This window comes from Molossus molossus, unplaced genomic scaffold, assembly GCF_014108415.1.
Source record: "Molossus molossus isolate mMolMol1 unplaced genomic scaffold, mMolMol1.p scaffold_m16_p_20, whole genome shotgun sequence".
NCBI lineage: Eukaryota > Metazoa > Chordata > Mammalia > Chiroptera > Molossidae > Molossus > Molossus molossus.
This window is the reverse complement of record NW_023425356.1, coordinates 36,924,641-36,948,353: the sequence shown is the minus strand read 5'-3', so window position 1 is coordinate 36,948,353 and position 23,713 is coordinate 36,924,641. Positions and strand designations below refer to the sequence as shown.

Sequence of the window (23,713 nt, the reverse complement as noted above, 5' to 3'; positions counted from 1 at the left end):
CGTGCCGTGGGGACCAGGCTCCGCGCCGCCAGGGACGGGCGCCCGCCGCGCCGCAGCCGCAGCGGGGCCGGGTCCCGCCGCCGCCTCCTTCCGCCGGCCGCGCCGCCGGCCATGCATTCTTCCGGCTCGCCTGGCTGCCGCAGCCCGGGCCGGGGCCCGGCCAGCCCGAGGTAAACTCCGGCTCGGCGGGCGCAGGCCCCGGGCTGCGGGGGCGCCGGGCCTGGGGAAGCGCCGGGGGCCGGGGGGGTGTCGTCGTCGTGCGGCCGGGGAGGCGGCGGCGGCGGCATGAGGGACCTAGGGCGCGGTAGGCCCCGAGGAGGAGGCGGGAGCGCGGGGCGTCCGCCCGCCTCTCCGGGACCCGCCCCGGTGACAGGTCCGGCCTCTGAGTCCTCGCCGTCCCTCTGTCCGCAGGCAGCCGCGAGGGCAGTAGGGCGCCCGCTCGCGCCGCGCCTCGGCCGCCGCCGTGTCCATGACCGCGACCCCTCGGCCGGGGACACACGCCGCCGCCGCCGCCGCCGCGCATTCGCGCGCCCCGGGCCGCCGGTTCCCGGCCCCGCTCGCCCCCGCGCCCCCGCGCCCGCCGGCCGCGCACGCCGAGGTGAGCCGAGCACGCGGGCCGAGACCGCCGCCCGACCCCGTCCTCCTCCGCGGACTCGCCGTGGGCTCCACCCGCCGGCTGAGCGCAGTCGTCGCCTCTGCTCCCCGCTGCTCTCATCATCCCCGCGGCCGGCCCTGCGGTCCGAGACTGAGTCCCTCCATCCCTGTTCCCCTCCCCTGCCTCCTCTGCCTTCGGGCCCCTGCCCCTGCCCCCGTCCTTCGCCCCTTCTGCCTTCTTATCTCCCACCTCCTTCCTCTCACCTTTCTGCCCCGTTTCTAGGCCCCTCTCCTGTTTCTTAAAAAGGAAAACAAAACCCCCCTTCTCCGCAAATGGACATTTTTAGCGGAACCCCGCATGCTCATCGGAGAGACCGTGGCAGGACGGAATCAGTGTGCGGGGCTGGTGGAGGGGCACCCGTCACGGAATCGGGGGTCTGAGCGAGGGGTTTCAGCCCTCTGGCCACTCGTGTCCTCAGCTTGGAGACCCTGAGGGTGTCTGAGCAAGTGGGTCTGCTTGTCTTCCGCCAAGTCCAGCGGAAGACCGCGGGGCACGCGGCGCCGGGACGGCCGGCCAGTCGGTGGGAACGGCAGTATCCTTGGCTAAATATATTATGACATACCCTGTGCCTCTGTGAGCAGCTCCCTTGACCTTGTGCGGCTCCTCCCCCCTCGCTCTCTGCCCCCCTCTGGAATTTCCCGGGGAGGTCGCGGCGGCACGACACCGGGAAGGCTTGGACCCTCCAGGCTCTCTTATTTTGGTGCTGGAGACGATTTCTGCGGTGGTGACTGTTTAGAGGTGTTGACTCCGTTTCCCTTTTTAAATGAGTTTTCCTCTCTCCGCAGAAAGGCAGGACGGACTCCAATGTGAGAATGGCTGTGACTTTGGAAGAGGCTCCGTGGCTGGGCTGGATCTTGGTGAAAGCCCTAATGAGGTTTGCCTTCATGGTCGCCAACAACCTGGTTGCAATTTCATCGTACATCTGCTATCTGATCGTACTTCAGCCCCTCCGAGTGCTGGACAGTAAGCGCTTCTGGTATATTGAAGGAATCATGTATAAATGGCTTTTAGGCATGGTGGCTTCTTGGGGATGGTATGCTGGATATACAGGTAAGAATGAGAGCACTTTTGTTTAATGTGTGAAGGAATACGTAATGTTATGCTTGGCTCAGGAGCCATGATTAAATATATATTATACTTTGGGTTGACGTTGCTTTTATGCTTTGAGTGCTGAAAAAAATAGATGGAAAACAATTCTATTGAGTGTTTCTTTAGAATCCCAATTAATAAGGATGTTGTCAGAAGTATAATTTCATAATTGTGTATTGATAAATTCCTTCAGTAATAAGTTACTTAGGTGAATTACATTTAGTGAATCAGGTCTGCAAAGCCCTCCTAGAGAGTGTGTTATATAGAACTTGAGGGCTTATAAAATGAAGAGGGAAGATATTTAGCTCATAAACATTGGGCATTTAGAAAAATGAACCGTATTTGTGCTGAGATAGCTTAATATAGATTTTTTGAAATTTAATGTAGTATTGTACTGCTAACATTATACGCCAAACAAAAAATGACTTTCTTTTCTGTTTGTACGTTTCTTTTGCTTACTAGAATCTGTTTTATCTCATAAATCTGTTTATTAAGTATAAAAATTAAGTTTAATATATGTTAAGCTAATTTATCTTCTGTGTCTCTAAGTACATTTTTTTTTTTTTGGCCTTTAAATTGCATTTTGGGAAGCAGGAGTAAGGCTGCTCTAAACTGGGCTTTTAGGGAACTATATGAGAAGTAGTATTTATTTTCTGTTTTGAAGCCTTATGTGCTTTGAGAACTTGTACCTATGCTATGAAAATTCTGGATTGTGTGTTATATTTATTTGACTTTCCCTTCCCCTAAGAATTAGGATGATGAAAAAAGCAGTGAGGTTTCTAGCACGTGTCTTAGACATTGAGGCTTTTATCTTAGAATTTTATAACTGATAGGCTCCTTAGAGATCACGCTGTATAGATGCTGTGGTCAGTGGAGTCTGTAGTTTATAGCTTGGAAGAGTGAGGAGGGTACTCTCAGGGTCAAACAGCATAGCAGTTCCCCATTTTAAATTCTCTGTCTCCCTCTTTTCCTGCCCAGGCTGCACCTGCAGATTTTATCCAGACACATGAGAAAAGGACTGACAGCACCCAGCCTTTGTGGAGTCTGACAGACTCTTGCTAGGTCAGAGTGCTCTCAGTTGCCCCAGATGAAGCCTTTTCTCCTCCTGGCAATGCAATTTATTATTCTGGAAGACCTGAAGCCCCTGGGTTGTGTATGCATTGCTTCCTTGTCATGTGTCTTGTTGAGATCCTAATGCTTTTTGGATGTAGTAGGTGAGCTTCTAGTCCTTTTATAGGACCTCATGGTAGCAGTAGTGGTGATAGAGAAAAAATGAAGCTCTCATCTGTGGTGTTGAATATTTACCTGAATTACACGGCTATTTTAGAATTGCTTTGCTCTATATAGTTTGAGCTTCTTCAGAGAGCCTATGTAGTGCTATTGGCTTTGTATAGTATACTTAAGTTGCTTCTTTTAAATGAGCCGATAATGTTTTTAGATATGTTTCAGAGGTTCATTCTACTTAAACATGATGCAATTACTGAAATATTTGTGCTTGTGTGTGTGGTATATTTGTGTATAAATGTTAGCATGATGAGAAGCTGAAAAAACTTAATTTGGCGTTGACCTTGAGATTGTAAAGAGTGCAATTATAAGTGCTGCTTGAAGTTAGAGTTAGTTATCCTGTGGCCACAGCATGGTTGCAGTGTATTTTTAAGCATATTTTCTTGGGGTGTCTCTTCCTTGCTTTCTATAGAACTGCACAGTTTCTTTTGCTACCTTGGAAAGTGATCTTGACATGATCTGCATATTTTGGTCTCTCTGAAGCATCTTCTCTCTTCAGGCTATTGCATTTTGACCGTTTGATCAGTTAATGTCATTTAAGAATAGAATGTTTTAGTGTTTATTTTAAATGGTTTTTCGATAGGTAGAATCCTTTTAGAGGGTCTGGTCATGGTTTGATCATGACAGAACACACTTAAGAGATCAAACGTAGGAATGACATTCATTGAAAGCTGCAACTAGGTCTAAAGAAGCAAACATAAGGCCCTGACCGGTTTGGCTCAGCGGTTAGAGCGTCCACCTGCGGTCCGGAGAGGCCCGGGTTCGGTTCCCGCTAGGGGCATGTACCTCGGTTGCAGTTTGTCCCCGGCCCTGGTTGGTCGTGCGGGTGGCAGCCACTCGATGTGTCCCTTCACATTGATGTTTCCCTCTCTCTCTCTCTTCCTCTCTCTCCCTCCCACTCTGTACAAAAAAATGGAAAAATGTCCTCGGATGAGGATTAAAAAAAAAAAAGAAGCAAACATAAGCAGGGATTGATGAGCAGATGTACCCATAAAATCATCGAGGACAGTGATTTTCAACCTTTTTCATCTCATGGCACACATAGACTAATTACTAAAATTCTGTAGTACACCAAAAAAATATATAATATTTTTTGCCTATCTGACCAAAAAAATAGGCATAATTTTTATTTATTCACATCGGATGGTCTTGTCATTTTTTAATTTGACAATCTAAGGGAAAAGAGGTCAGTGCTCCTGACTAGTCAGGTATTGCATATTTTAAAAATTCTTGTGGCACACCAGTTGAAAATTGCTAGTCCAGGAGGTCAAATTAACCTTTGTATGAATTTTTGTGTTTCATTTCTTTCTTCCCTTTGTATCAAGAGGGGGATGGGCTTAAGTTGGTTTTTTTTTTTCTTTTCTCTGTACTGAAGTTTCACAGATGGAAAATTGAACATTGCCCAAGGAATTCTGCTCAGGAGGCTTAGTCTCTTCATTGTTTAGAATAAAAATTGCCAAACTTTGTTGAAAAACCATTTCCGAGGAAATCTTAAATGTGAATTAATTAAATATTAATTAGGAAGCTGAAAAGTGAATATTGGTTTAGAATATACTTTTTTCAAAATGTGGCATTCAGTCTAAGACAAGTCAGTTACACAGCTCTGCTGCCAAGGACTTACGTTGCTTTTCAATCCTACACTGCCCTGTATGGTAGTTTCTAGCCTATGTGGCTTTTTAAATTTAAATTAATTAAAATGAAGTAAAATTTTAAATTCAGTTTCTTAGTCACACCAACTACATTTCAAGTGTTCTGTACTAGATGGCTAGTCGCTACAGTATTGGACAGTGCAGATATAGAACACTCCCATCATCACACAAAGTTCTGTTGGACAGAGCTGATAGTCAGTATGACTTTCTCCTTTTTCTTAGGAAAAATGCATTTTATCTTTATAAAATAATATTTTTCTAAACATAGTTTTAAATAGGTTTCTTTTAGGAAAAACAGGAAGATTTATTCAAGGTTTTTAAAAAAATTGTCTTTAATTTGAGGCAAATGTCACAAAAATGAGTCCTCTAAACTCAGACATGCTTCTCAGATGGGAAATGATGAGTCTAGTAAGCCCAAGAACTTGAATGAACATTTTTGTATTTAATTTGCATGCTCAGAGCAGGAGAGCCTATGGGCACAAAAGATGGAGAGGGGTTTTCTAGATTTTTTGCTGTTTTCTGACTTTACATCTTGTTAGGGGAACACAGTTCTTCTTTAAATATATTTTTATTTCTTTTTTAAATGTTTTTATTGATTTTTAGAGAAAGAGGAAGAGAGAGAAAAACATTGATGTGAGAGAGAAACATCCATCAGTTGCCTCCTGTACATGCCCTGACCAGGGATTGAATCTGCAACCTAGGTATGTGCCTTGACCGGAAATCAAACCTGAGACCTTGTGGTGTACAGACGATGCTTCAACCAACTGAGCCACCCGGCCAGGGCTATTTTGTTTTAGACAGAGAGAGAGGAAGAGTGAGAGAGAGAGAGAGAGAGAAACATTGACAATTTGTTGTTTCACTTATTTATGCATTTATTGGTTGTTTCTTGTATGTGCCCTGACCAGGGATCAAACCTGCAACCATGGCATATGGGAACGACACTAACCAACTGAACTACCTGGCCAGGATGTGAGGGGAAAAACAGCTCTTTTTTTTTTTTTAATCCTAGCCCGAGGACATTTTTCCATTTTTTTGTTCAGGTAGAGTGGGAGGAAGAGAGAGAGAGAAACATCAATGTGAGAGAGACACATTGAGTAGTTGCCACCCACACAACCCAACCAGGGCCAGGGACAAACTGCAACCGAGGTACGTGCCCTTAGCGGGAACCAAACCCGGGACTCTCTGGTCCGTGGGCCGACGCTCTAACCGCTGAGCCAAACTGGCCAGGGCAGGAAAACAGCTCTTAAAAGAGCTCTGAGTACTTGGCGTTTGTTTGTTCATCTCTAGCTTGAGACTAAATAGTGATGCTTGTTGGTACCACATTTCCTTTAGTGGGAAGTGCTGTAGAAACATCTCATGTTGAGGAAAACATGTGTGCTGCCTTTGCTCTAATATTTCAAGGGCACACCAAAAGAGATACTAGCCTAGTGAATGATCCACTTCTGCATGCTTTGTTCAGATCTGTGATAAATCAGTATACTTCCCCTCCCCCAACTTAAATGAAGATTGGAAAATTTCAGAGAGAGATTTTTTTTTATCCTCACCCAAGGACCTTTTTTTCCCATTTTTTTGTTCAGACAGAGTGGGAGGGAGAGCGAGGAAGAGAGAGAGAGAGAGAGAAACATCAATGTGAGAGAGACACATCGAGTGGTTGCCACCCACACGATCCCAACCTGGGCCGGGGACAAACCTAGACCCAGGTGTCTAGAGCAGGCCAGTGCTCTAACCACAGCAAAACCGGCCAGGGCAATTGTTTTTTTTTAATCTTCACCCAAGGATATTTTTTCCATTTATCTCTAGACAGAGTGGAAGGGAGGGAGAGGGGGAGAGATAGAGAGAAACATCGATGTGAGAGAGACACATTGATTGGTTGCCTCCCACAGGACCCCAACCAGGGCCAGGGATGAACCACAACTGAGGTATATGCCCTTGGCTGGAATCGAACCCACGACTCTTTGGTTCACGGGCCTATGTGCTAACTACTGAGCCAAACCGACCCAGGGCAGAGAGAGATATTTTTAATAGTTCACTGTATTTTGATTCTCATTAACATATTTTAATAAATTCATTGTTCCCTGTCCAAACACATTCAATTAAAGGCTCTTACTCAAAATCGTTTCAAAAAAATAATTCATTGTAAATAGAAGCATCAGAATTTCTGTATAGGATAGGAGTCTTTTGGGCCACAGTCTAGCTGAAAGGGAGCTGAGCTGAGGTGGTTAGGGCACTTGCCACCAAACTGTTTTTGCTTAGCAAATGCTGTTTCCCCTGGAGTGGGTATTTACTTGGTGGTTTTAGGAAAAGCTGATGGAGATTAGGTTTAGCTTCCTCCCACTCCCCAAGTGACAGCTGTCATGGCTCTGTGTTAGTCTTTGTGGGTTGATTATTTGATAGTGTTTTTTTTTGTTTTGTTTTTTTTAACCAGGATACAAATTCACTGTGTGAGAAAAAATATTAAGAATTATATCTGACCTTGAAATTCTAGAGAAATTTTAAAAATATCTTCTAGAACAGTATTTTTCCACCTTTGATTGAGTCATAAACCAATTTTAGTGTGTCAAGATGAACATTTATAAAAAGTGAAATACAATAGAGTTAAATAGAAAAGATCAGAAATGTGTGTATCTGTACTAGGTAGTGCTACTGGATGTGTTTTTTTTACTGTGGATCCTGCCAGCATTTGAAAGGTATTGTTCTAGGGGAAAGAGCACTGTAATTGACAACTCTGGGAGTCAGACAAGACCTCTTAATCTAGCTTTAACATATTTACTCACTGGTGGGGTTGAGATTCTTAATCTGCTCTGTGCCCACTGGAGATGTGGTCTTCTTTATAACCCTACAGCCCAGTTCGCTGCCTGATGCTCACAGAGTGCTGCATAGTGTCTAAGTATTTCTTGAATGATATATCCTTTCTTGGGCCCAGCCGAGGTGCTTTAGCTGCCAACCTTCCTGAAAGGTCTGATATCAAGGTCATTGCAATCCACAAATATAAATCCCAAACTAGATCATGTTTTTCACACACATATAAATACATATCCTATAGTACCACATTTGTTAATTTAACACACCTTTATTGAGCTTCTGTTATGGGTGGGAACAGGTGCCCTGGAGATGCTGAGATGCACAAGACATAATCACTGACTTTAAGGAGTTCACAGCAGCCTTGGTGGGGAAGACAGTGCACCAACAACAAAAGCATCCTGGTATCATGCTCTCATGGGGATGTACCGTGGGATAAAAGAGAAAGGGCTGATCTCCCATCAGTGATAGGTGGTAGCAGAGAGGGCATAGGACATTTAGGGAAGGAACTACGTATAATTTTTTTTCCACTAAGGAACTATTTCTCTGTGGGGCTAACTCTATCATAATTATAATAGATTTAAAAGACTTGAATAATGTGTCAGTTTGAAATTTATATCTTTGTGGTGATAATACTAGCTAACATTTATTGAAATATAAGCCAAGTAGTGTTCTGAGTGTTTCAGTCATTTAATGTTCAGAACACTCTTAACTGGTTGGTTCTCTTATTATCCCCCCTCCTTTTTTTATTGATGTTGAAATTGAAACACAGAGATTTCACAGTTACTTCCCCTTAAGCATTAACTGAATTGTCACGGGTTTATTTTTGTATTTAAAGAGCAATTATTGATCTTTATATGATATTCCTAGAGTTTTTCTTGATTTTTACTGCCCTTTGTTTCTGAGGCACGAAATCTCTTTCCAGAGCTACAACTCTTTAACACCTGAAAACAACATGGATTTCCGCAAGAGGTTAAAGAGTTGTTGCTTCAATGGAAGTATTTTGAGTATACTGTAAGTGATAAAAATACTACTTCCCTTAAGTCGCTACTTTTAGAGAGAACAACAGTTCAACTGGAATTTGAATTTTGGGGTACTTGACAGTAGATTCATCAGAGTGAGGAGTATACTGTATGATGTTAGGTTGAAAATTGATCTTGACATAAATTCGGCTGAGGAGTTTTCATTACAGTGTTTTGATTTTTATATGGAAAGTATACCATTAAAGGTAAATATTACTAAATTCTTTAAACTCAGCAGTCTGGTGATACTTCAGATTTGATAAATGGTCTTATTTCAAAGATCAAATGTAATTGAGTAATTTATTTTAGATACTTTTCTTTTGGAAATATATATTCATTCAGGCACACATGCCCACGTGCACTATTAAAGAAGCATATGAAGCAGTATTTGTAGTGCGCAAGACCTCAGATTCTTGGTTCAGACAGAGCTGGGTGAAACAATTCCCACTTTCTTTTTGTTCACATTTGCCTAGTATATCTTTGTCCATCCTTTTGTTTTTGAACGTTTTAAATGACTTGGCTTTCGATGTGTCTTTATTTATTTATTTATTTTAATTATTAATTTATTTATTTTTGTTACAGATGTTTCTCCTTTTCCCCCCACCTATTCCCCCCTTCCTCTCCCTCCCCACCCTGTCCCCACCTTTATCGTCCATGTCCATTGTTCATACATACATGCATATAAGTTCTGTGGTTTATCTCTCCCCCTCTTTAGGGATTGTCAGTCTGTACCCCACTTCCACATCTCTGAGACTACCCCATTCCTCAGACTGTTATGTTCATTATATTCCACAAATAAGTGAGATCATGTGATATTTGTCTTTCTCTGCTTGGCTTATTTCACTTAGGATAATACTTTCCAGGTCCTTCCATGTCATCTCAAAGGATAAGAGATCTTTCTTTCTTACAGCTGCACAGTACTCCATTGTGTATATCTTTTTTATCCATTTGTCCACTGATGGACATTTGGGCTGTTTCCAGGTCTTAGCTATTGTAAATAGTGCTGCTATGAACATAAGGGTACATATATTCTTTCTGATTGGTGATTCAGGCTTCTTGGGGTATATTCCTAGAAGTGGGATCACTGGGTCAAATGGCAGTTCAATTTTTAATTTTTTGAGGAAACGCCATATTGTTTTCCATAGTGGCTGCACCAGTCTTCATTCCCACCAGCAGTGTACTAGAGTCCCCTTTTTTCCACACCCTTGTCAACACTTGTTGTTTGATGATTTGTTGATGGCGGCCATTCTGACAGGTGTGAGGTGATACCTCATTGTTGTTTGTTTTTTTAAAAGGTTTTTTTATTTTTTTATCCTTACTTGAGGACATTTTTTGATATTTTGTTCAGATAGAGTGGGAGGGAGAGAGAGAGAAACATCGATGTGAAAGGGACACATCGAGTGGTTGCTACTCACATGACCCAATCAGGGCCGGGGACAAACTGCAACCGAGGTCCGTGCCCTTAGTGGGAACTGAACCGGGTCTCTCCAGAGCCAAATCAGCCAGGGCTCATTGTTGTTTTAATTTGCATCTCTCTGATGATTAGTGATGTTGAGCATTTCTTCATATGTCTCTTAGCCATTTGTATGTCCTGTTTGGAGAGGTGTCTATTTAGTTCCTCTGCCCATTTTTTCATTGGGTTCTCTGTCTTCCTTTTGTTGAGTTGTATGAGCACTCTCTATATATTCTGGAAATTAACCCCTTATCTGATATATCATTGGCAACTATGTTCTCCCATAGAGTGGGTTGCCTTTCCATTTTGATGATTGTATCTTTTGCTGTGCAGAAGCTTTTGAGTTTGATGTAGTCCCATGTGTTCATTTTCTCCTTTGTTTCTGTTGTCTTAGGTGATGTATCCGTGAAATTTGCTGCGTATAATGTCTGAAATTTTGTTGCCTACATTTTCTTCTAGGATTTTTATGGATTCATGAGTCACATTTAAGTCTTTTATCCATTTTGAGTGTATTCTTGTGTATGGTGTAAGTTGATGGTCTAGTTTCATTTTTTTGCATGTAGCTGTTCAATTTTCCGAACACCATTTATTAAAGAGGCTGTCTGTACTCCACTATATGCTCTTGCCACCTATGTCAAATATTAACTGAGCATATCACCTTGGGTCCATTTCTGGGTTTTCTGTTCTGTTCCGCTGGTCTATATGTCTGTTCTTGTGCCAGTACCCGGCTGTTTTGATTGCAGTGGCTTTGTAGTATAACCTGAAATCTGGTAATGTGATCCCTCCAACTTTGTTCTTCTTTTTCAAGATTGCTGTGGCTATTCGAGGTCTTTTTTGGTTCCATATGGACTTTTGAAGTATTTGTTCTAGTTCTGTGAAGTATGTCATTGGTATTTTGATGGGGATTGCATTGAATCTATAGATTGCTTTGGGTAGTATGGACATTTTAATGATGTTAATTCTTCCAATCCATGAACAAGGTATGTGCTTCCACTTTTTTATATCTTCCTCTATTTCTTTTTTCAATGACCTGTAGTTTTCTGTGAAACCTGTAGTTTCCTTTATTTCTTTGGTTAAGTTTATTCCTAGGTATCTTAATTTTTTTGCTGTGGTGGTAAATGGTATGTTTTTTTTTAGTTTCTCTTTCTATGAGTTCATCATTGGTGTATAAGAACACCATCGATTTCTTGACATTAATTTTGTATCCTGCTACTTTGCCAAATTCATTTATTAAGTCTAGTAAATTTTTGATGGACTCTTTGGGATTTTCTACGTATAGTATCATGTCATCTGCAAATAATGACAGTTTCACTTCCTCCTTTCCCATTTGGATCCCTTTTATTTTTTCCTCCCGTCTGATTGTTGTGGCTAAGACTTCCAATACTATGTTAAATAAGAGTGGCGAAAGTGGGCAGGCATCCTTGCCTTGTTCCTGTTCTTAAGGGAAATGCTTTTAATTTTTGCCCATTGAGTATGATGTTGGCTGTAGGTCTTTCATATATGGCCTTTATTATGTTGAGATATGATCCCTCTATTCTCACATTGCTGAGCATTTTTATCAGAAATGGGTGCTGGATTTTGTCGAATGCTTTTTCAGCATCTATTGATATGATCATATGATTTTTATCTTTCATTTTGTTTATGTGGTGTATCACATTTATTGATTTGTGAATATTGTACCAGCCTTGCATCCCTGGGATGAATCCCACTTGGTCATGGTGAATAATTTTTTGGATGTATTGCTGGATTTGATTTGCTAGTATTTTGTTCAGGATTTTGGCATCTATGTTCATCAGGTATATTGGTCTGTAGTTTTCTTTCTTTGTAGTGTCTTTTAGATGTGTCTTTAATAATCAACATGGAGTTAGGTTTTGCTTTCTGAGTTGATCTGAAAATCTTTTAATATAAGTTGAATCCATTTACATTTATTGATGTCAGATATGTTTTGTCAGTGCTCTATAATTGTGTTTTATTTTGTTTTCTGTTTTTTTTTAAATATATTTAAATTTAAGTCTTTCACTGTGTAGTCTGTTTTTCTTTGCATTTTTATTTTTCTGATATTTAGTAAGGCTTATATATTTGTCTTCTTAGTTACTTGATAGCCTTGGTCCATTGATAGTAACTATTGTCTTTTGATGAACACAGGTGAAACTCTTTTTAAATCTTCTCTTCTCTCCTGTTGTTTCTCCATCACCCAGTTTTAGTCACTAGTCAACAGTATTTATTCACAATAATATTTACATTTGTATTATTATGTGTGCTTATACTTCTGCTACTTGCTTTGTGAGCTTTAAGGCTATCCATTTACTCTCAGCTGTTACATCAAGGTAATTAGTAAGCTTAGTATTCTTCCTGATCACTTTCTCCCTCCTTCCAGTTTTTGTTATTTGCATTCATGTTTTATTATGGCCTATAATATTTGTTTTATTACCCTTATCTCCTTCTGTTTTAGTCTTAATTCTTCATTAAATATATGTAGTGCTCACCCAAGCATATTTGCTGAAGGTTTTCCCAGTCATCCTTTGGTTGGCTAAAGTTTATCCTCTAGTAGTTTCTCAATAAGGAATCGTGTGAACAACATAGGAATATTATTCTTACGACGTTTTCAGAACATCACTTAATTGCTTTATACTCAAAGGACAGCTTAGCAAGTAATAAAATCATTCTCACTCTTTCTTTCTTATAGGTGTTGTACAAATGTCTCCTGGCATTAAATGTGTCAAGATGTGCGAAGCCAGCTTGAATTTTCTTCCTATTACTAATGATTTGATCTTTTTTTGCCTATCTACCTAAAGGATTTTCTCTTTTCCTCTAATATTTAGTGACTTTACTAGGATTTATTGATGTAGGATATGCTGGCACATGTGTGCCCTTTTAATTTGTAGATTCAAATCTATTTTTATTTCAGGGAAGTTTTATTTAATTTCATCTTTAAATATTTATTTACATTTTCTGTTTTTGTGACCCTAAATATATCTCTGTTGGATATCCTTTTGTTTTCCCTTTAATCCTTTTAAATGTTTATCTTTAATGTCTCTTACTCTGTTACTCTGTCTTCTGCAGTGACTCTTCTCTTCTTTCTGCCTCCTCTTTGTTTCTCTTATGGTTTGATTATTCTTCTGTTTCTTTTTTAAGTTCTGTCAGTTCCTCTTTCCCTATTGCTGTTGTCTAGACAGTTCTTCCTTGAGTTCTTATGCTTTGTGATCTTCATTGTGGTGGTGACTTCATTGATTTTCCCAGATTCATGCAAGAATATTTAGTTATAATTTTTATCTTCTTCACTGTAATGTTTTTCTAGTGATCATCCTTTGACACTTGGTACATTATGCTGCTTATTTCTACCATATTTCTTATAGTATCTCCAAATTAGTGCTGTGCCAGCTACCTTTTTATTCCCTGTAATTAAATGAATTGGACTTTCCTCAGTTATTTGTAGGACAGATGGATATATTGCCAGATTTTTGCCCCAGACAGTCTTTTTTTACATATGGTGCTTGAGTGTTTTTCTCTCTGTTGCCACAAATCCTCTGCCCCTCCAAACTGAGTCTGGGAGGTTTTTTGTCAGCAATCCTGGACTTCCCACTCCTGTATTACCAGTTGATACTGGAGGGAAATAGCCCAGCATGCTAATGTAAACCCCTCTCCTTAGGGAAGTGCATTTCTGCTGTTGCTTTCTGAGATCTGCCACTGCTGGGCTCTCCTCCTCACATGCCACACCTACCCTCTCTCTCTGCTCTCCATGCTCCACTTAGATTCTGTCTGATATCAGCCTTGTTTGATCTCAGCCCTGATCTTATGTGTTTTGGAGTTTTTATATTTTTGTTTTTCTCCTTGGTTTTCAGAAAAGAGTTTTGTGAGTTTTTTCTCTCTTTCTCCTGTTGCTATGCGTATTTTCCAGGAAGATTCGTGTCTATACGAGGGTCATAGCAGAAAGTGCAGCACGAGATTTTTATTCAGCTATGTTATTATAATTTGGACTCTCTGTCACCATTCTACTGTACTAATAGTTGATTAGTATAAAATGGAGACCAATTTTACCTCCTAATTAATTTCCTTTAAGGTCTGTCCAAAAGTAAGAAATAACCTTCTAATTTTTTTTCCCCTCCCAGTGGTTCCCAAACTGTTTTGACTCTTGGACTATTAGTTACGACATCCACTCTGATTTCCACTTGAGTACAGTAGAAAATGAATGGAGGAAGTGAGTTACCTTTGATACTTCAGTGAGGCACATGGATGATCTGACATTATTACTCTCTAGGGTCTGGTCTGTGGATCACCTTGAAAACTTTAAGGATGAGCAGTGCCCCCCACACTTTGATAAATATATTTATTGTATATTATATATATTAAGTATATATAGAATATGTATTTTTATATATAAAATAATTATGTATTAAATGTAATATACTTATAGTATACTTATATTTGTTATAAACTAGTTTTAACAGTTTCTTTTCACAGTTTGCAAACTAGTGGGCATCTTCACCAGCTGATGTGCTTTATTTGGCCTTTGTACTATACCAGCCTTTTTTTTTTTTTATTAGTTGCTGACATTTCAAAATTAGGGAGATTTCACAAAACATTAAAAACAGTTTAGAGCCCTGGCCGGTTTGGTTCAGTGGTTGGAGCGTTGGCCTTCGGTACAGAGAGACCCGGGTTCAGTTCCCACTAAGGGCGCGTACCTCGGTTGCAGTTTGTCCCGGGCCCTGGTTGGTTGTGTGGGTGGCAGCCACTCGATGTGTCCCTTCACATTGATGTTTCTCTCTCTCTCTCTTCCTCTCCCTCCCGCTCTATCTGAACAAAAAATGGAAAAATGTCCTCGGGTGAGGATAAAAAAAAACCAAAACAAAAAAAAAAACAGTTTAGAAATCTGGCCATGCTGGACCCTCATTTCTGTCTATAGCAGTTTGCGGGAGCTAAATGATAGCTGCCTCCATTTTACGAGGCCTGTGCTCACCAGTTCACCAAAGATCCCACCCCTTCCTTGTCTTACTTTGGGCCTACCCTGCTCATTTACATCACCTGCTTAGACCCCAGAAGCTCAGGTGATACTCATTTAAAAAAAAAAGAGCAACAAAAAACCCCACAAACCTTGCTCGGCCAGTGTGACTCAGTGGATTGAGCGTCCTCCCATGGACTGAGAGGTCCTGGTTTGATTCCCGGTCAGGGCACATGCCCAGGTTTCAGGCTTGATCCCCAGTAGGGGGTGTGCTGGAGGCAGCTGATGGATGTTTCTCATGTCAATGTTTCTATCTCTTTCTCCCTTCCTCTCTCTTTAAAAAATCAATAAAGGCATATTTAAAAACAAACAAACAAACAAAACCTTCAATAATAATTACTAGTCTATTTCTGTTAGACATATGATAGTTTTGCATTTATAAGTCTTAGGGCCTATACACTAATGAGTTCTAACATTAAAAACTGTAAGTTTGCTCTGGCCCATGTGGATTGGTTGGAGTATCATCCTGTATATCAAAAGGTGGTGGGTTCGATTCCCAGTCAGGACACAGGTTGCAGGTTCAATCTCAGGTCAGGGTGTGTACAGGAGGCAACCAATCGATGTTTCTCACATCGATGTTTCTTTCTCTCCCTCTCCCTTTCCCTCTTCCTCTCCCTCTCCCTTCCTCTCTCTCAAAAATCAATGAAAACATATCCTTGGGTAAGGATTGAAAAACAAACAAACTGAAAATTTGCTAGTGACCTTGACTGCTGATTTCATGTAGCAGAGACATGTGATGGGAACTAAAAATGAAGTACCGTTAGTAAAAGCTGTGGTCACAGGGTTTTAAAGTTTCATGTGACATATTACTAACTTAGTGAAATGGTTCCTACAGTTGGTGCACTCATTAAGTAGTAGAATGTCTCATTTCTTCTTATGAATATAATTATGTAAAATCTATGTTACTAAAATTTACTATTTCTCTTTGCTTTTTATATTTTTAAATATGAAAATAAAGCAAGTCTACTTGATGCCTGTTTCTTTAAATTATAGTACAGATAATATAAAAATAGTATTGTAAAAAGCATGGCTAAATTTTAGTTATGAGGTTATATTTTTTTCTTAAGGTTTTTAATAGATCTGATCAAGTTTTGATAGCAAATCACCTTTCCTAAACCTTTTTTTACTCATTAAACTTTACGAAGCATTATGACTCATTTATAAAACACATTTTACATATGGTATTAATTAGAATTTTGCATTATTTGACACTTTAAGGGAAAATGTCTGTACATTTAAATATATCAAGAAGTTTCTAGCCCTGGCCGGTTTGGCTCAGCGGTTAGAGCATTGGCCTGTGGTCCAGAGAGACCCGGGTTTGATTCCCGCTAAGGGCATGTACCTCGGTTGCAGTTTGTCCCTGACCCTGGTTGGGTCATGCGGGTGGCAACCACTCGATGTGTCCCTTTCACGTCGATGTTTCTCTCTCTCTCTCACCTCCTCTGTCTCCCTCCTGTTCTATCTGAACAAAAAATGAAAAAATGTCCTTGGGTGAGGATAAAAAAAAATGAAAAAAAAATGCTTCTGTGAACATTCATATTTAAGTTTCTTTGTGAACATATATGGGGTTTTTTTTGTTTTTGTTTTGTTAATCCTCACTCAAGTATGTTTTCCTATTGATTTTTAGATAGAGGGGAAGGGGGGGAGGGGGGGGAGAGAGATAGAAACATCGATGCGAGAGAGACACATTGATTGGTTGCCTGCTACATGACCCTGACCTGGGCCAGGGATCAAACTTGCAACCCAGATATGTGCCCTTGACCGGGAATCGAACTGGCAACCCTTCGGTCTGAGGGCTGACACTCTGACCTCTGAGTCAGACTGAACAGGGCTTAATATATGTTGTCAATTCTCTTGGACCTAGGAGTCAAATTGCTGGGTCATATTATAATTCTACGTTTAACTGTTTGAGGAGCTGCCAAACTGTTTTCCATAGCAGCTGTCCCATTGTGCCTTCCCACCAGCAATGTAGAAGAGTTCCAATTTCTCTACATCTTCATAATAATTACTGTATTCTGGGTTTTTGTTGTTTTGTTTTGTTTTAATTTGGCCATCCTAAGGAAGTGAGTGATAGCTCATTGAGGTTTATATTTGCATTTTCTTAATGACTAATGATGCTGAGCATCTTTTCATGTGCTTATTTGCCATTTGTATGTCTTTGGAGAAATGTCTGTTCAAATCCTTTGCTCATTTTTAAATGTTTTTTTTTTTTTTTTAATGTTTTTATTTGTTTTAGAGAAAGAGAGGAAGAGAGATAGAGAGAGAAACATCCATGAGAGAGAAACATCCATTGGCTGCCTCCTCCGTACCTCCTACTGGAGATTGAACCTGTAATCCAGGCTTATGCCCTGCCCAGAAATTGAACCAGCAACCTCTTGGTGCATGGGACAATGCTCAGCCAACTGACCCACACCAGCCAGGGCAGGAAGTTTGTCTTTTTATTAATGAATTATAAGATTCTTTCTGTATTCTGCATACTATACCCTATCTATTTTTTCTTTGGTTGCTTGTGCTTTTGATGTCACATCTAAGAAACCATAGCCTAATCCAAGGTTATGAAGATTTACACCTATGTTTTCTTTTAAGAGTTTAGTTTTTATATTTAGGTCTTTGATCCATTTTGGGTTAATTTTTCTCTCTGGTGTAAGGTAGGGGTCCAAACTTCCTTTTTTATATGTGAATATCCATTTGACTTAGCATAGTTTATTGAAAAAAACTGTTCTTTCCACATTGAATGATTTTGGTACCCTTGATGAAAATCAGTTGGCTGTATGGGTTTATTTCTGGACTCAATTCTGTTTATTGATTGTATATGTCTCTCCTTGTGCCAGTACTACACTGTCTTTATTACTGTAGTGTTGTAATACTTTTTGAGTGTTAAGTATATTTTGTTGCATTTTAATTCTTTAAAAAGTCATGATCCTTTTTGTTATGTATTATGACTTTAATAATAATTAATTCATGAATCAGAAATCCTAATTTAACTTCATCTTGGATTTTAAAATGTTCACTGAGAATAGTGTTTTTTAATAATTAATATTCATAATTTGATTAAATGACCCCTACCTGTCTATATGTTGATGAAATGCTTTCTAGTTAAGTGTTTCACTAGGAGTTGTCTTAGAAGTATTGTTATTAACAATATTAACAGTAACAATATTTACTATTTGCTTTCTCAAGAAAACAGGACATTAGTTGTAGGAGTATCTTGTGTGATCAGCCAAATGTTTATTGACTGCATACTGCCAGTTATCAAAGTTACTGATTTGTAAAATACTGTGTTAGAGAGTGTAGTTTAGACTAATTCCTACCAAAAGGATTTTTGGCAGTTTTTAATTTGCTGGCTGGTTCAAGGAATAGTTCAGTTTACTGTGAAATATGTGTCCAAAATAGATCTGCAAAAAGTTTTCTGGAAAATGGAGATCAATATGCACATTTTCCCCTAATGTAATGGTTCCATTTTTTTAAAAGTTAATTTGAGGTCCTTGCAGAGATGAAAATTAACTGGCAGCAGCTACATTTATTTTATAGAATAAAACATAGGTTACATGGATAAGGAGCAAAGGTATCATTTTTAATGAGTCGCAGGCTGTTTTTTTGTGGGTGGGATATAACTGATTTTTGTACATGAGAGACTGAATTGGGTAGTTATTTTAAAATTAAAATAATTGCACCCAGCTGATGTGGCTCAGTGATTGAGTATCAACCCATCTACCAAAAGGTCGTCAGTTAGATTCCTGGTCAGGACACATGCCCAGATGAAGGTCCCAATCCCCAGTGAGGGGCATGTAGGAGGTGGCCAATTGAAGTTCTCTCTCATTAATGTCTCTCTCTCTCCCTTTCCCTTTCTCTCTCTAAAATCAATAAAAATTATTTAAATAAAATTGAAATAATCATTTAAAGCCATTTTAAGCCTAAGATCCTTATATAAAGATGTATTTTTAACAGAAAATAGATATTGCTAAATTGAGTATGATATTAGAGGTAGCATGATATATTTTTAAAAACTGACTTTTGAGTTATTATGAGTTTGAGTCCTGCCACCACCACTTGTTAGTTGTATAAATTTTAGCTGGTTACTTAACTTCTCTGAGCCTTAGTTTCATCAGCTATAAAAATAGAGGTTATGCCCTGGCCGGTTTGGCCTGCGCGGTCTGGAGAGACCCGGGTTCGGTTCCCGCTAAGGGCATGTACCTCAGTTGCAGTTTGTCCCCGGCCCTGGTTGGGTCGTGTGGGTGGCAACCACTCGATGTGTCCCTTTCACATTGATGTTTCTCTCTCTCTCCCTCCCACTCTATCTGAACTATATATATATATATATAAAATAGAGGTTATGATATTTATTTCTAGTGAAGCTTGAATATAAAGTTAATAACATGGTGTTTGTTACTCTATCAATAACTTTTGTTGTTTTTGTTATATTCATGCCTAGGAAAACAGCTATATTAACCTTTTGGGGAAAAGTATGTCTAAATAATAAAAGCTAACTTATGGGATAGTTTTAGAAGTATATTTGAGTATACCTCAAGCCTAACTAATAGTATAGCTCAATGTAGTTTTTGCTTTAATTAATAAATAATGTTATTAATTTAAGTCACAGTCTATCTAGCTAAAATATTAACTAAATTTTATGTTTACAAATTATGCAATGCTTCAGAGCAGTTTATGTTTAACTATCTTTTCATTGATTCCGTCACCTATTCTAATAATAATATGTGAGTGCCTGCTCTCTCAGGCCCTGTGCTGGTGGGTGGAGAACAGTGGCAAATAAAATAGCACAGCTCCTGTGCTTCTGCAGTTGACTGTTTTGTTTGGAGACAACAGGAGTCACCATATCCACGTAATCACAACTGTAAGAAGTGTTCCAATGAATAGTATAGGGGCTCCGAGATTAAGTAACAGAGGGCTTACTCTGGAGATGAGTGGTGGTGGAGGAATAGCCTCCTTGAGAAGGTGGTATTGAGACTGAAAACTGAGGAATAAGTGGGAGTTGGCCAGGTGATGCTGGGTGAGGGGCAGCCTGTGCAGAGGATAAAAAGGGTTTGTCTTGTTTGAGGAACAAAGGGAAGGTTAGATTGGCTGCAGTATGGAATAAATGAGGAGAGGAGTAGGGGTGGTTGTGTTGGGGAGTTGATAATGTCAAATTTATTGAGGCCTTTTAAGTGCATATTAAGGATTTTAAAATTTATCCTAAGAAGAAGGTATTCAAGAATTTTAAGTAAGGGGATGGTGAGATCAAATTCATATTTGTAATTCTATTCTCTGCTGGCTTTGTGAAACTGTATCAGAGGGAACTGAGAGTATGCAAGGGATACCCCCCTGGAAGATGGTCACCTTATCCAGGTGAGGCCATAGTTGCTTGGTCTATATGTGATGGCAGTGGGGATGGAAATAAGTTAACTAATTGGGAGAGTTTTATAGAAGGAAAATGGTCAGGACTAGCTGAGGGGTTGGACATAGAGCACGCAGTAGAAGTGTTACTAAACCAAAGTCAGTGTACCTGATACTTCAAAAGGCCAAAACTTAAAACATCAGAGTTTGGAGTAAGGAAAAGTTTATTGACTGAGAAGGCACCAACTGAGAAGGTGGGAGACTTAGTGTGCCACAAATCCATCTTAAGAAAGCATAGAGTTCAGCCTTCTTTTATGTCAAGGAAAGGGAAATGGGAGGGACAAGAGGTGCTAGCCATACTGCAAACAGCTGGGCACCAGTAAGAGTCTGAGGAAGATTATGACCTTCTTTGTTCTTAGTCTGTTGACTCTAGTTGATGTGAGTCTGGTCATGAGGTTCCTGCAAATCTTTGATAAACAGTCATTATTTTTGTATTTACTCCCCTCATCTCCTTGGGAGAGGCAACTTGTGGTAAAGGGCTGTTATTGTAAAACTCAAGCTGCAAGCAGAATTCCTCTAATGATTAGCAGGTCTGTACTCAAGAAGCTGTTAACTGTAAGGCCATGGGAAGGAACAAAGCAGGCTTGAACAAATGGAATCAGAGAGGCCCAGCATTTCAGGCTGTTACAGAAGAGCAGGTGACAGGGATGACCCTGAGGTTTCTGGTGTGAGCTGCTGGGTGATTCGGGAAGCCCAGAGAAGGAGTAACATGGAAAGGAAAGATAATTATAGAATAAGTGAGAAACATCTAAGTAGAGCTCTGAAGTATACATATGGATATGAAGTCTGGAACTCGGAAGAGAAAGCTGAGCTAGAAAGGTAGATGGGGCAATTACCAATGGTATTTTAAGCCATGGAGATGGATGAGATCAGCTATGGAGATTGTAAGTACTGAGTGATTAGAGGCCAGGATCATACTCATAGGATTCCAACATTGGAGTGTGGGAAGAGGAGGATGGGGGAGTCTAAGAAGGAACAGCCAGAACTAGAAGGAATGCCTGCCCTGAGAGTGTGATGTCAGAAGTCAACGGTGCATCAGGGCAGGGATCTGAGTGCTGCTGAGGGTTTGTTTTGTAGGGTGAGAAAAGACTTATCCTTTGTTGCATTTGGCAAGAGCAGCTTCATTGAGGTGGTAGGAATGGAAACCAGATTGGAGTGGGTTGGAGATGAAGGATGAATTGGAGAAGATAAAATGCAAACATGAATGTATGACTTTCCAGAAGTTGGCTCTAACGGAGTAGAGGGTGATAGTTGCAGGAAAGAAACTGAGTCAAGAGAAAGCCTTTTTTTAAAAATCCTCACCTGAGGATATTTTTCCATTTCTCTTCAGATAGAGTGTGAGGGAGGGAGGGAAAGAGAAAGAGAGAGAAACATCCATGTGAGCGAGACACATTGATGGTTGCCTCCCACACGACCCCTTTCAGGTCTGGGACTGAACCTAGGTACGTACCCCTGACCGGAATCCAACCCGCCACTCTGGTCCTTGGGCCGACACTATAATTGCTGAGTCAAACCGTCCAGGGCAAGAGAAAGCTTTTCACATTTAAAAAATTTTAAGATGGAAAAGTCGAGATGTCGACCCACTTAGAGTTGTATCAGATGAAACTAGGGCCATTTCCTTACATGGCTGATGTATTTAGGGACTGTTCTTAGTGAAGATTGAATGAGAGAACACTTATCAGGGCATGATACATGGAAGGCACTTCAATGTTGGCCCTGGTGGCAGAGGCAGGCAGTGAGGCAGTGCCTGCATAATTTGCTCCTGTTCTGAACTCTTTAAAATTTTTATTAAATCTTTATTGTTGAGAGTATTACAGATGTCCCTCCCTTTTCCCCTTCATTATCCCCTTCTTCCCAGTTCCCATCCCACCCCAGGCCTTCACCACGCTAGTGTCTGTCCACAGGTAACGAATGTATGATCTCTTATTTAGAAAGCTGCTCCCCCTCAGGCCCTCTGCGTTTTCTCTCTGATATTATCCCTCTCCCTAAGGTCTTTTTTGAAAATTTCTACCTACTTAGTCAACCCCATGACATCGCTTTCCACTCTTTCAGTTTCTACTCTTTCCTTTGTTCTGAACCTCTTTGGCATTTGTTCTGTAATCGTGGTTCCTAATCTCTGGGCTGAGGTTTCTTGTAGTGCTTCAGAGTTCTCTCATAGGTTCAGGAATCTAGATGCATATGGAATATCATCTGTGGATGAATAAATTATGTGTTATAAATATATGTTAATATTTTTCAAATATATGTAGCTGCTGTTTTGATTTATAAGAAATCACTTAAAAGCATTATAGACATTATAGTTGCTTTTTGCTGTGGATGTTTTCACACATAGTTAAAAGAACTGCTAGCATAGATATCTGCTACATATTTTGACATTAACCAAGCTGTTTGTAACTTGAAATGGTTAAGACTCACTGCTTTATGACGGAAAACATTCAGAATTGCTTCCTGTTTTTCAGTCTTGTTTTACCTTTGCTGTTTGTGTCTCTTTAACTAACTTGTCAGTTGCTTAAGAGCAGGAGGTATGGTTCTTTCTTACCCCCCCCCCCTTTTTTTTATACCTTTCTGTAGTTGTTGGTAAACTATGGCTGGGCCAATTCAGCCCACTGCCTGTTTGTTTTGTAAATCTTTTCCAGCTCTGGAGGTTTTTACAGAACAGCATTTGCCATCCATACGATGATAGAAAGCACTAACTTTGAACTCCAATTAAGTGAAATGTTACCCCTCCCCAAAACAATTCCATTCTTCTCATTAGACCTGTACAGCAAAAAGTTGTACAGTAGTTACCTTTCTCTGCGGTTTTGCTTTCCTTGGTTTCCCTTTCTGTGGTTTCAGTTACCCGCTGTCAACCACAGTCTGGAAATATTAAATGGAAAATTCCAGAAAAAAACAGTTCATAAGTTTTAAATTACACGATATTCTGAGTAGCATGATGAAATTTTGCACCTTCCTGCTCTGTCTGCAATGGATGTAAATTATCCCTCGTCCAGTGTATCCATGCTGTGTTTAAGCCACCTGCCAGTTAGTCACTGTTACAAAGATCAGATTGACTGTTATCCTATCACAGTGCTTGTTTTCAAGTCCCCCTTATTTTACTTAATAATGGCTCCAAAGACATTCACCTACCCTTTATAACAGTATGTTGTTATAATTGTTCTATTTTATTATTAGTTATTGTTGTTAATCTCTTACTGTGCCTAATTTATAAATCAAGCTTTATCATAACTAAATATGTATAGGTAACAACAGTATATGTAGAGTTTGGTACTATGTGTGGTTTCAGGCATCCACAGGGAGTCTTGGAACATATCCCCCCATGGATAAAGGGGAGACTACAATATTCATTTATGTTTATATTTTGAATTTTGTCAA

At 40.1% G+C, this 23,713-nt stretch overlaps 1 protein-coding gene across 3 annotated transcripts in view; it reads left to right on the top strand.

Annotated features, from left to right (window-relative positions):
- Positions 1-1,445: 1,445 nt before the first annotated feature.
- The window catches only part of LPGAT1 (lysophosphatidylglycerol acyltransferase 1), a 78,644-nt gene continuing 56,376 nt past the window's right edge, over positions 1,446-23,713 (top strand). Inside the window, exon 1 of one of the 3 annotated variants that reach the window (XM_036272845.1) lies at positions 1,446-1,705. In XM_036272845.1, coding sequence (XP_036128738.1) covers positions 1,468-1,705 — 238 coding nt within the window. In that variant the 5' untranslated portion in view covers positions 1,446-1,467. The remainder of the gene's footprint in view (positions 1,706-23,713) is intronic. The other 2 variants (XM_036272846.1, XM_036272847.1) reach the window with 2 other exon arrangements.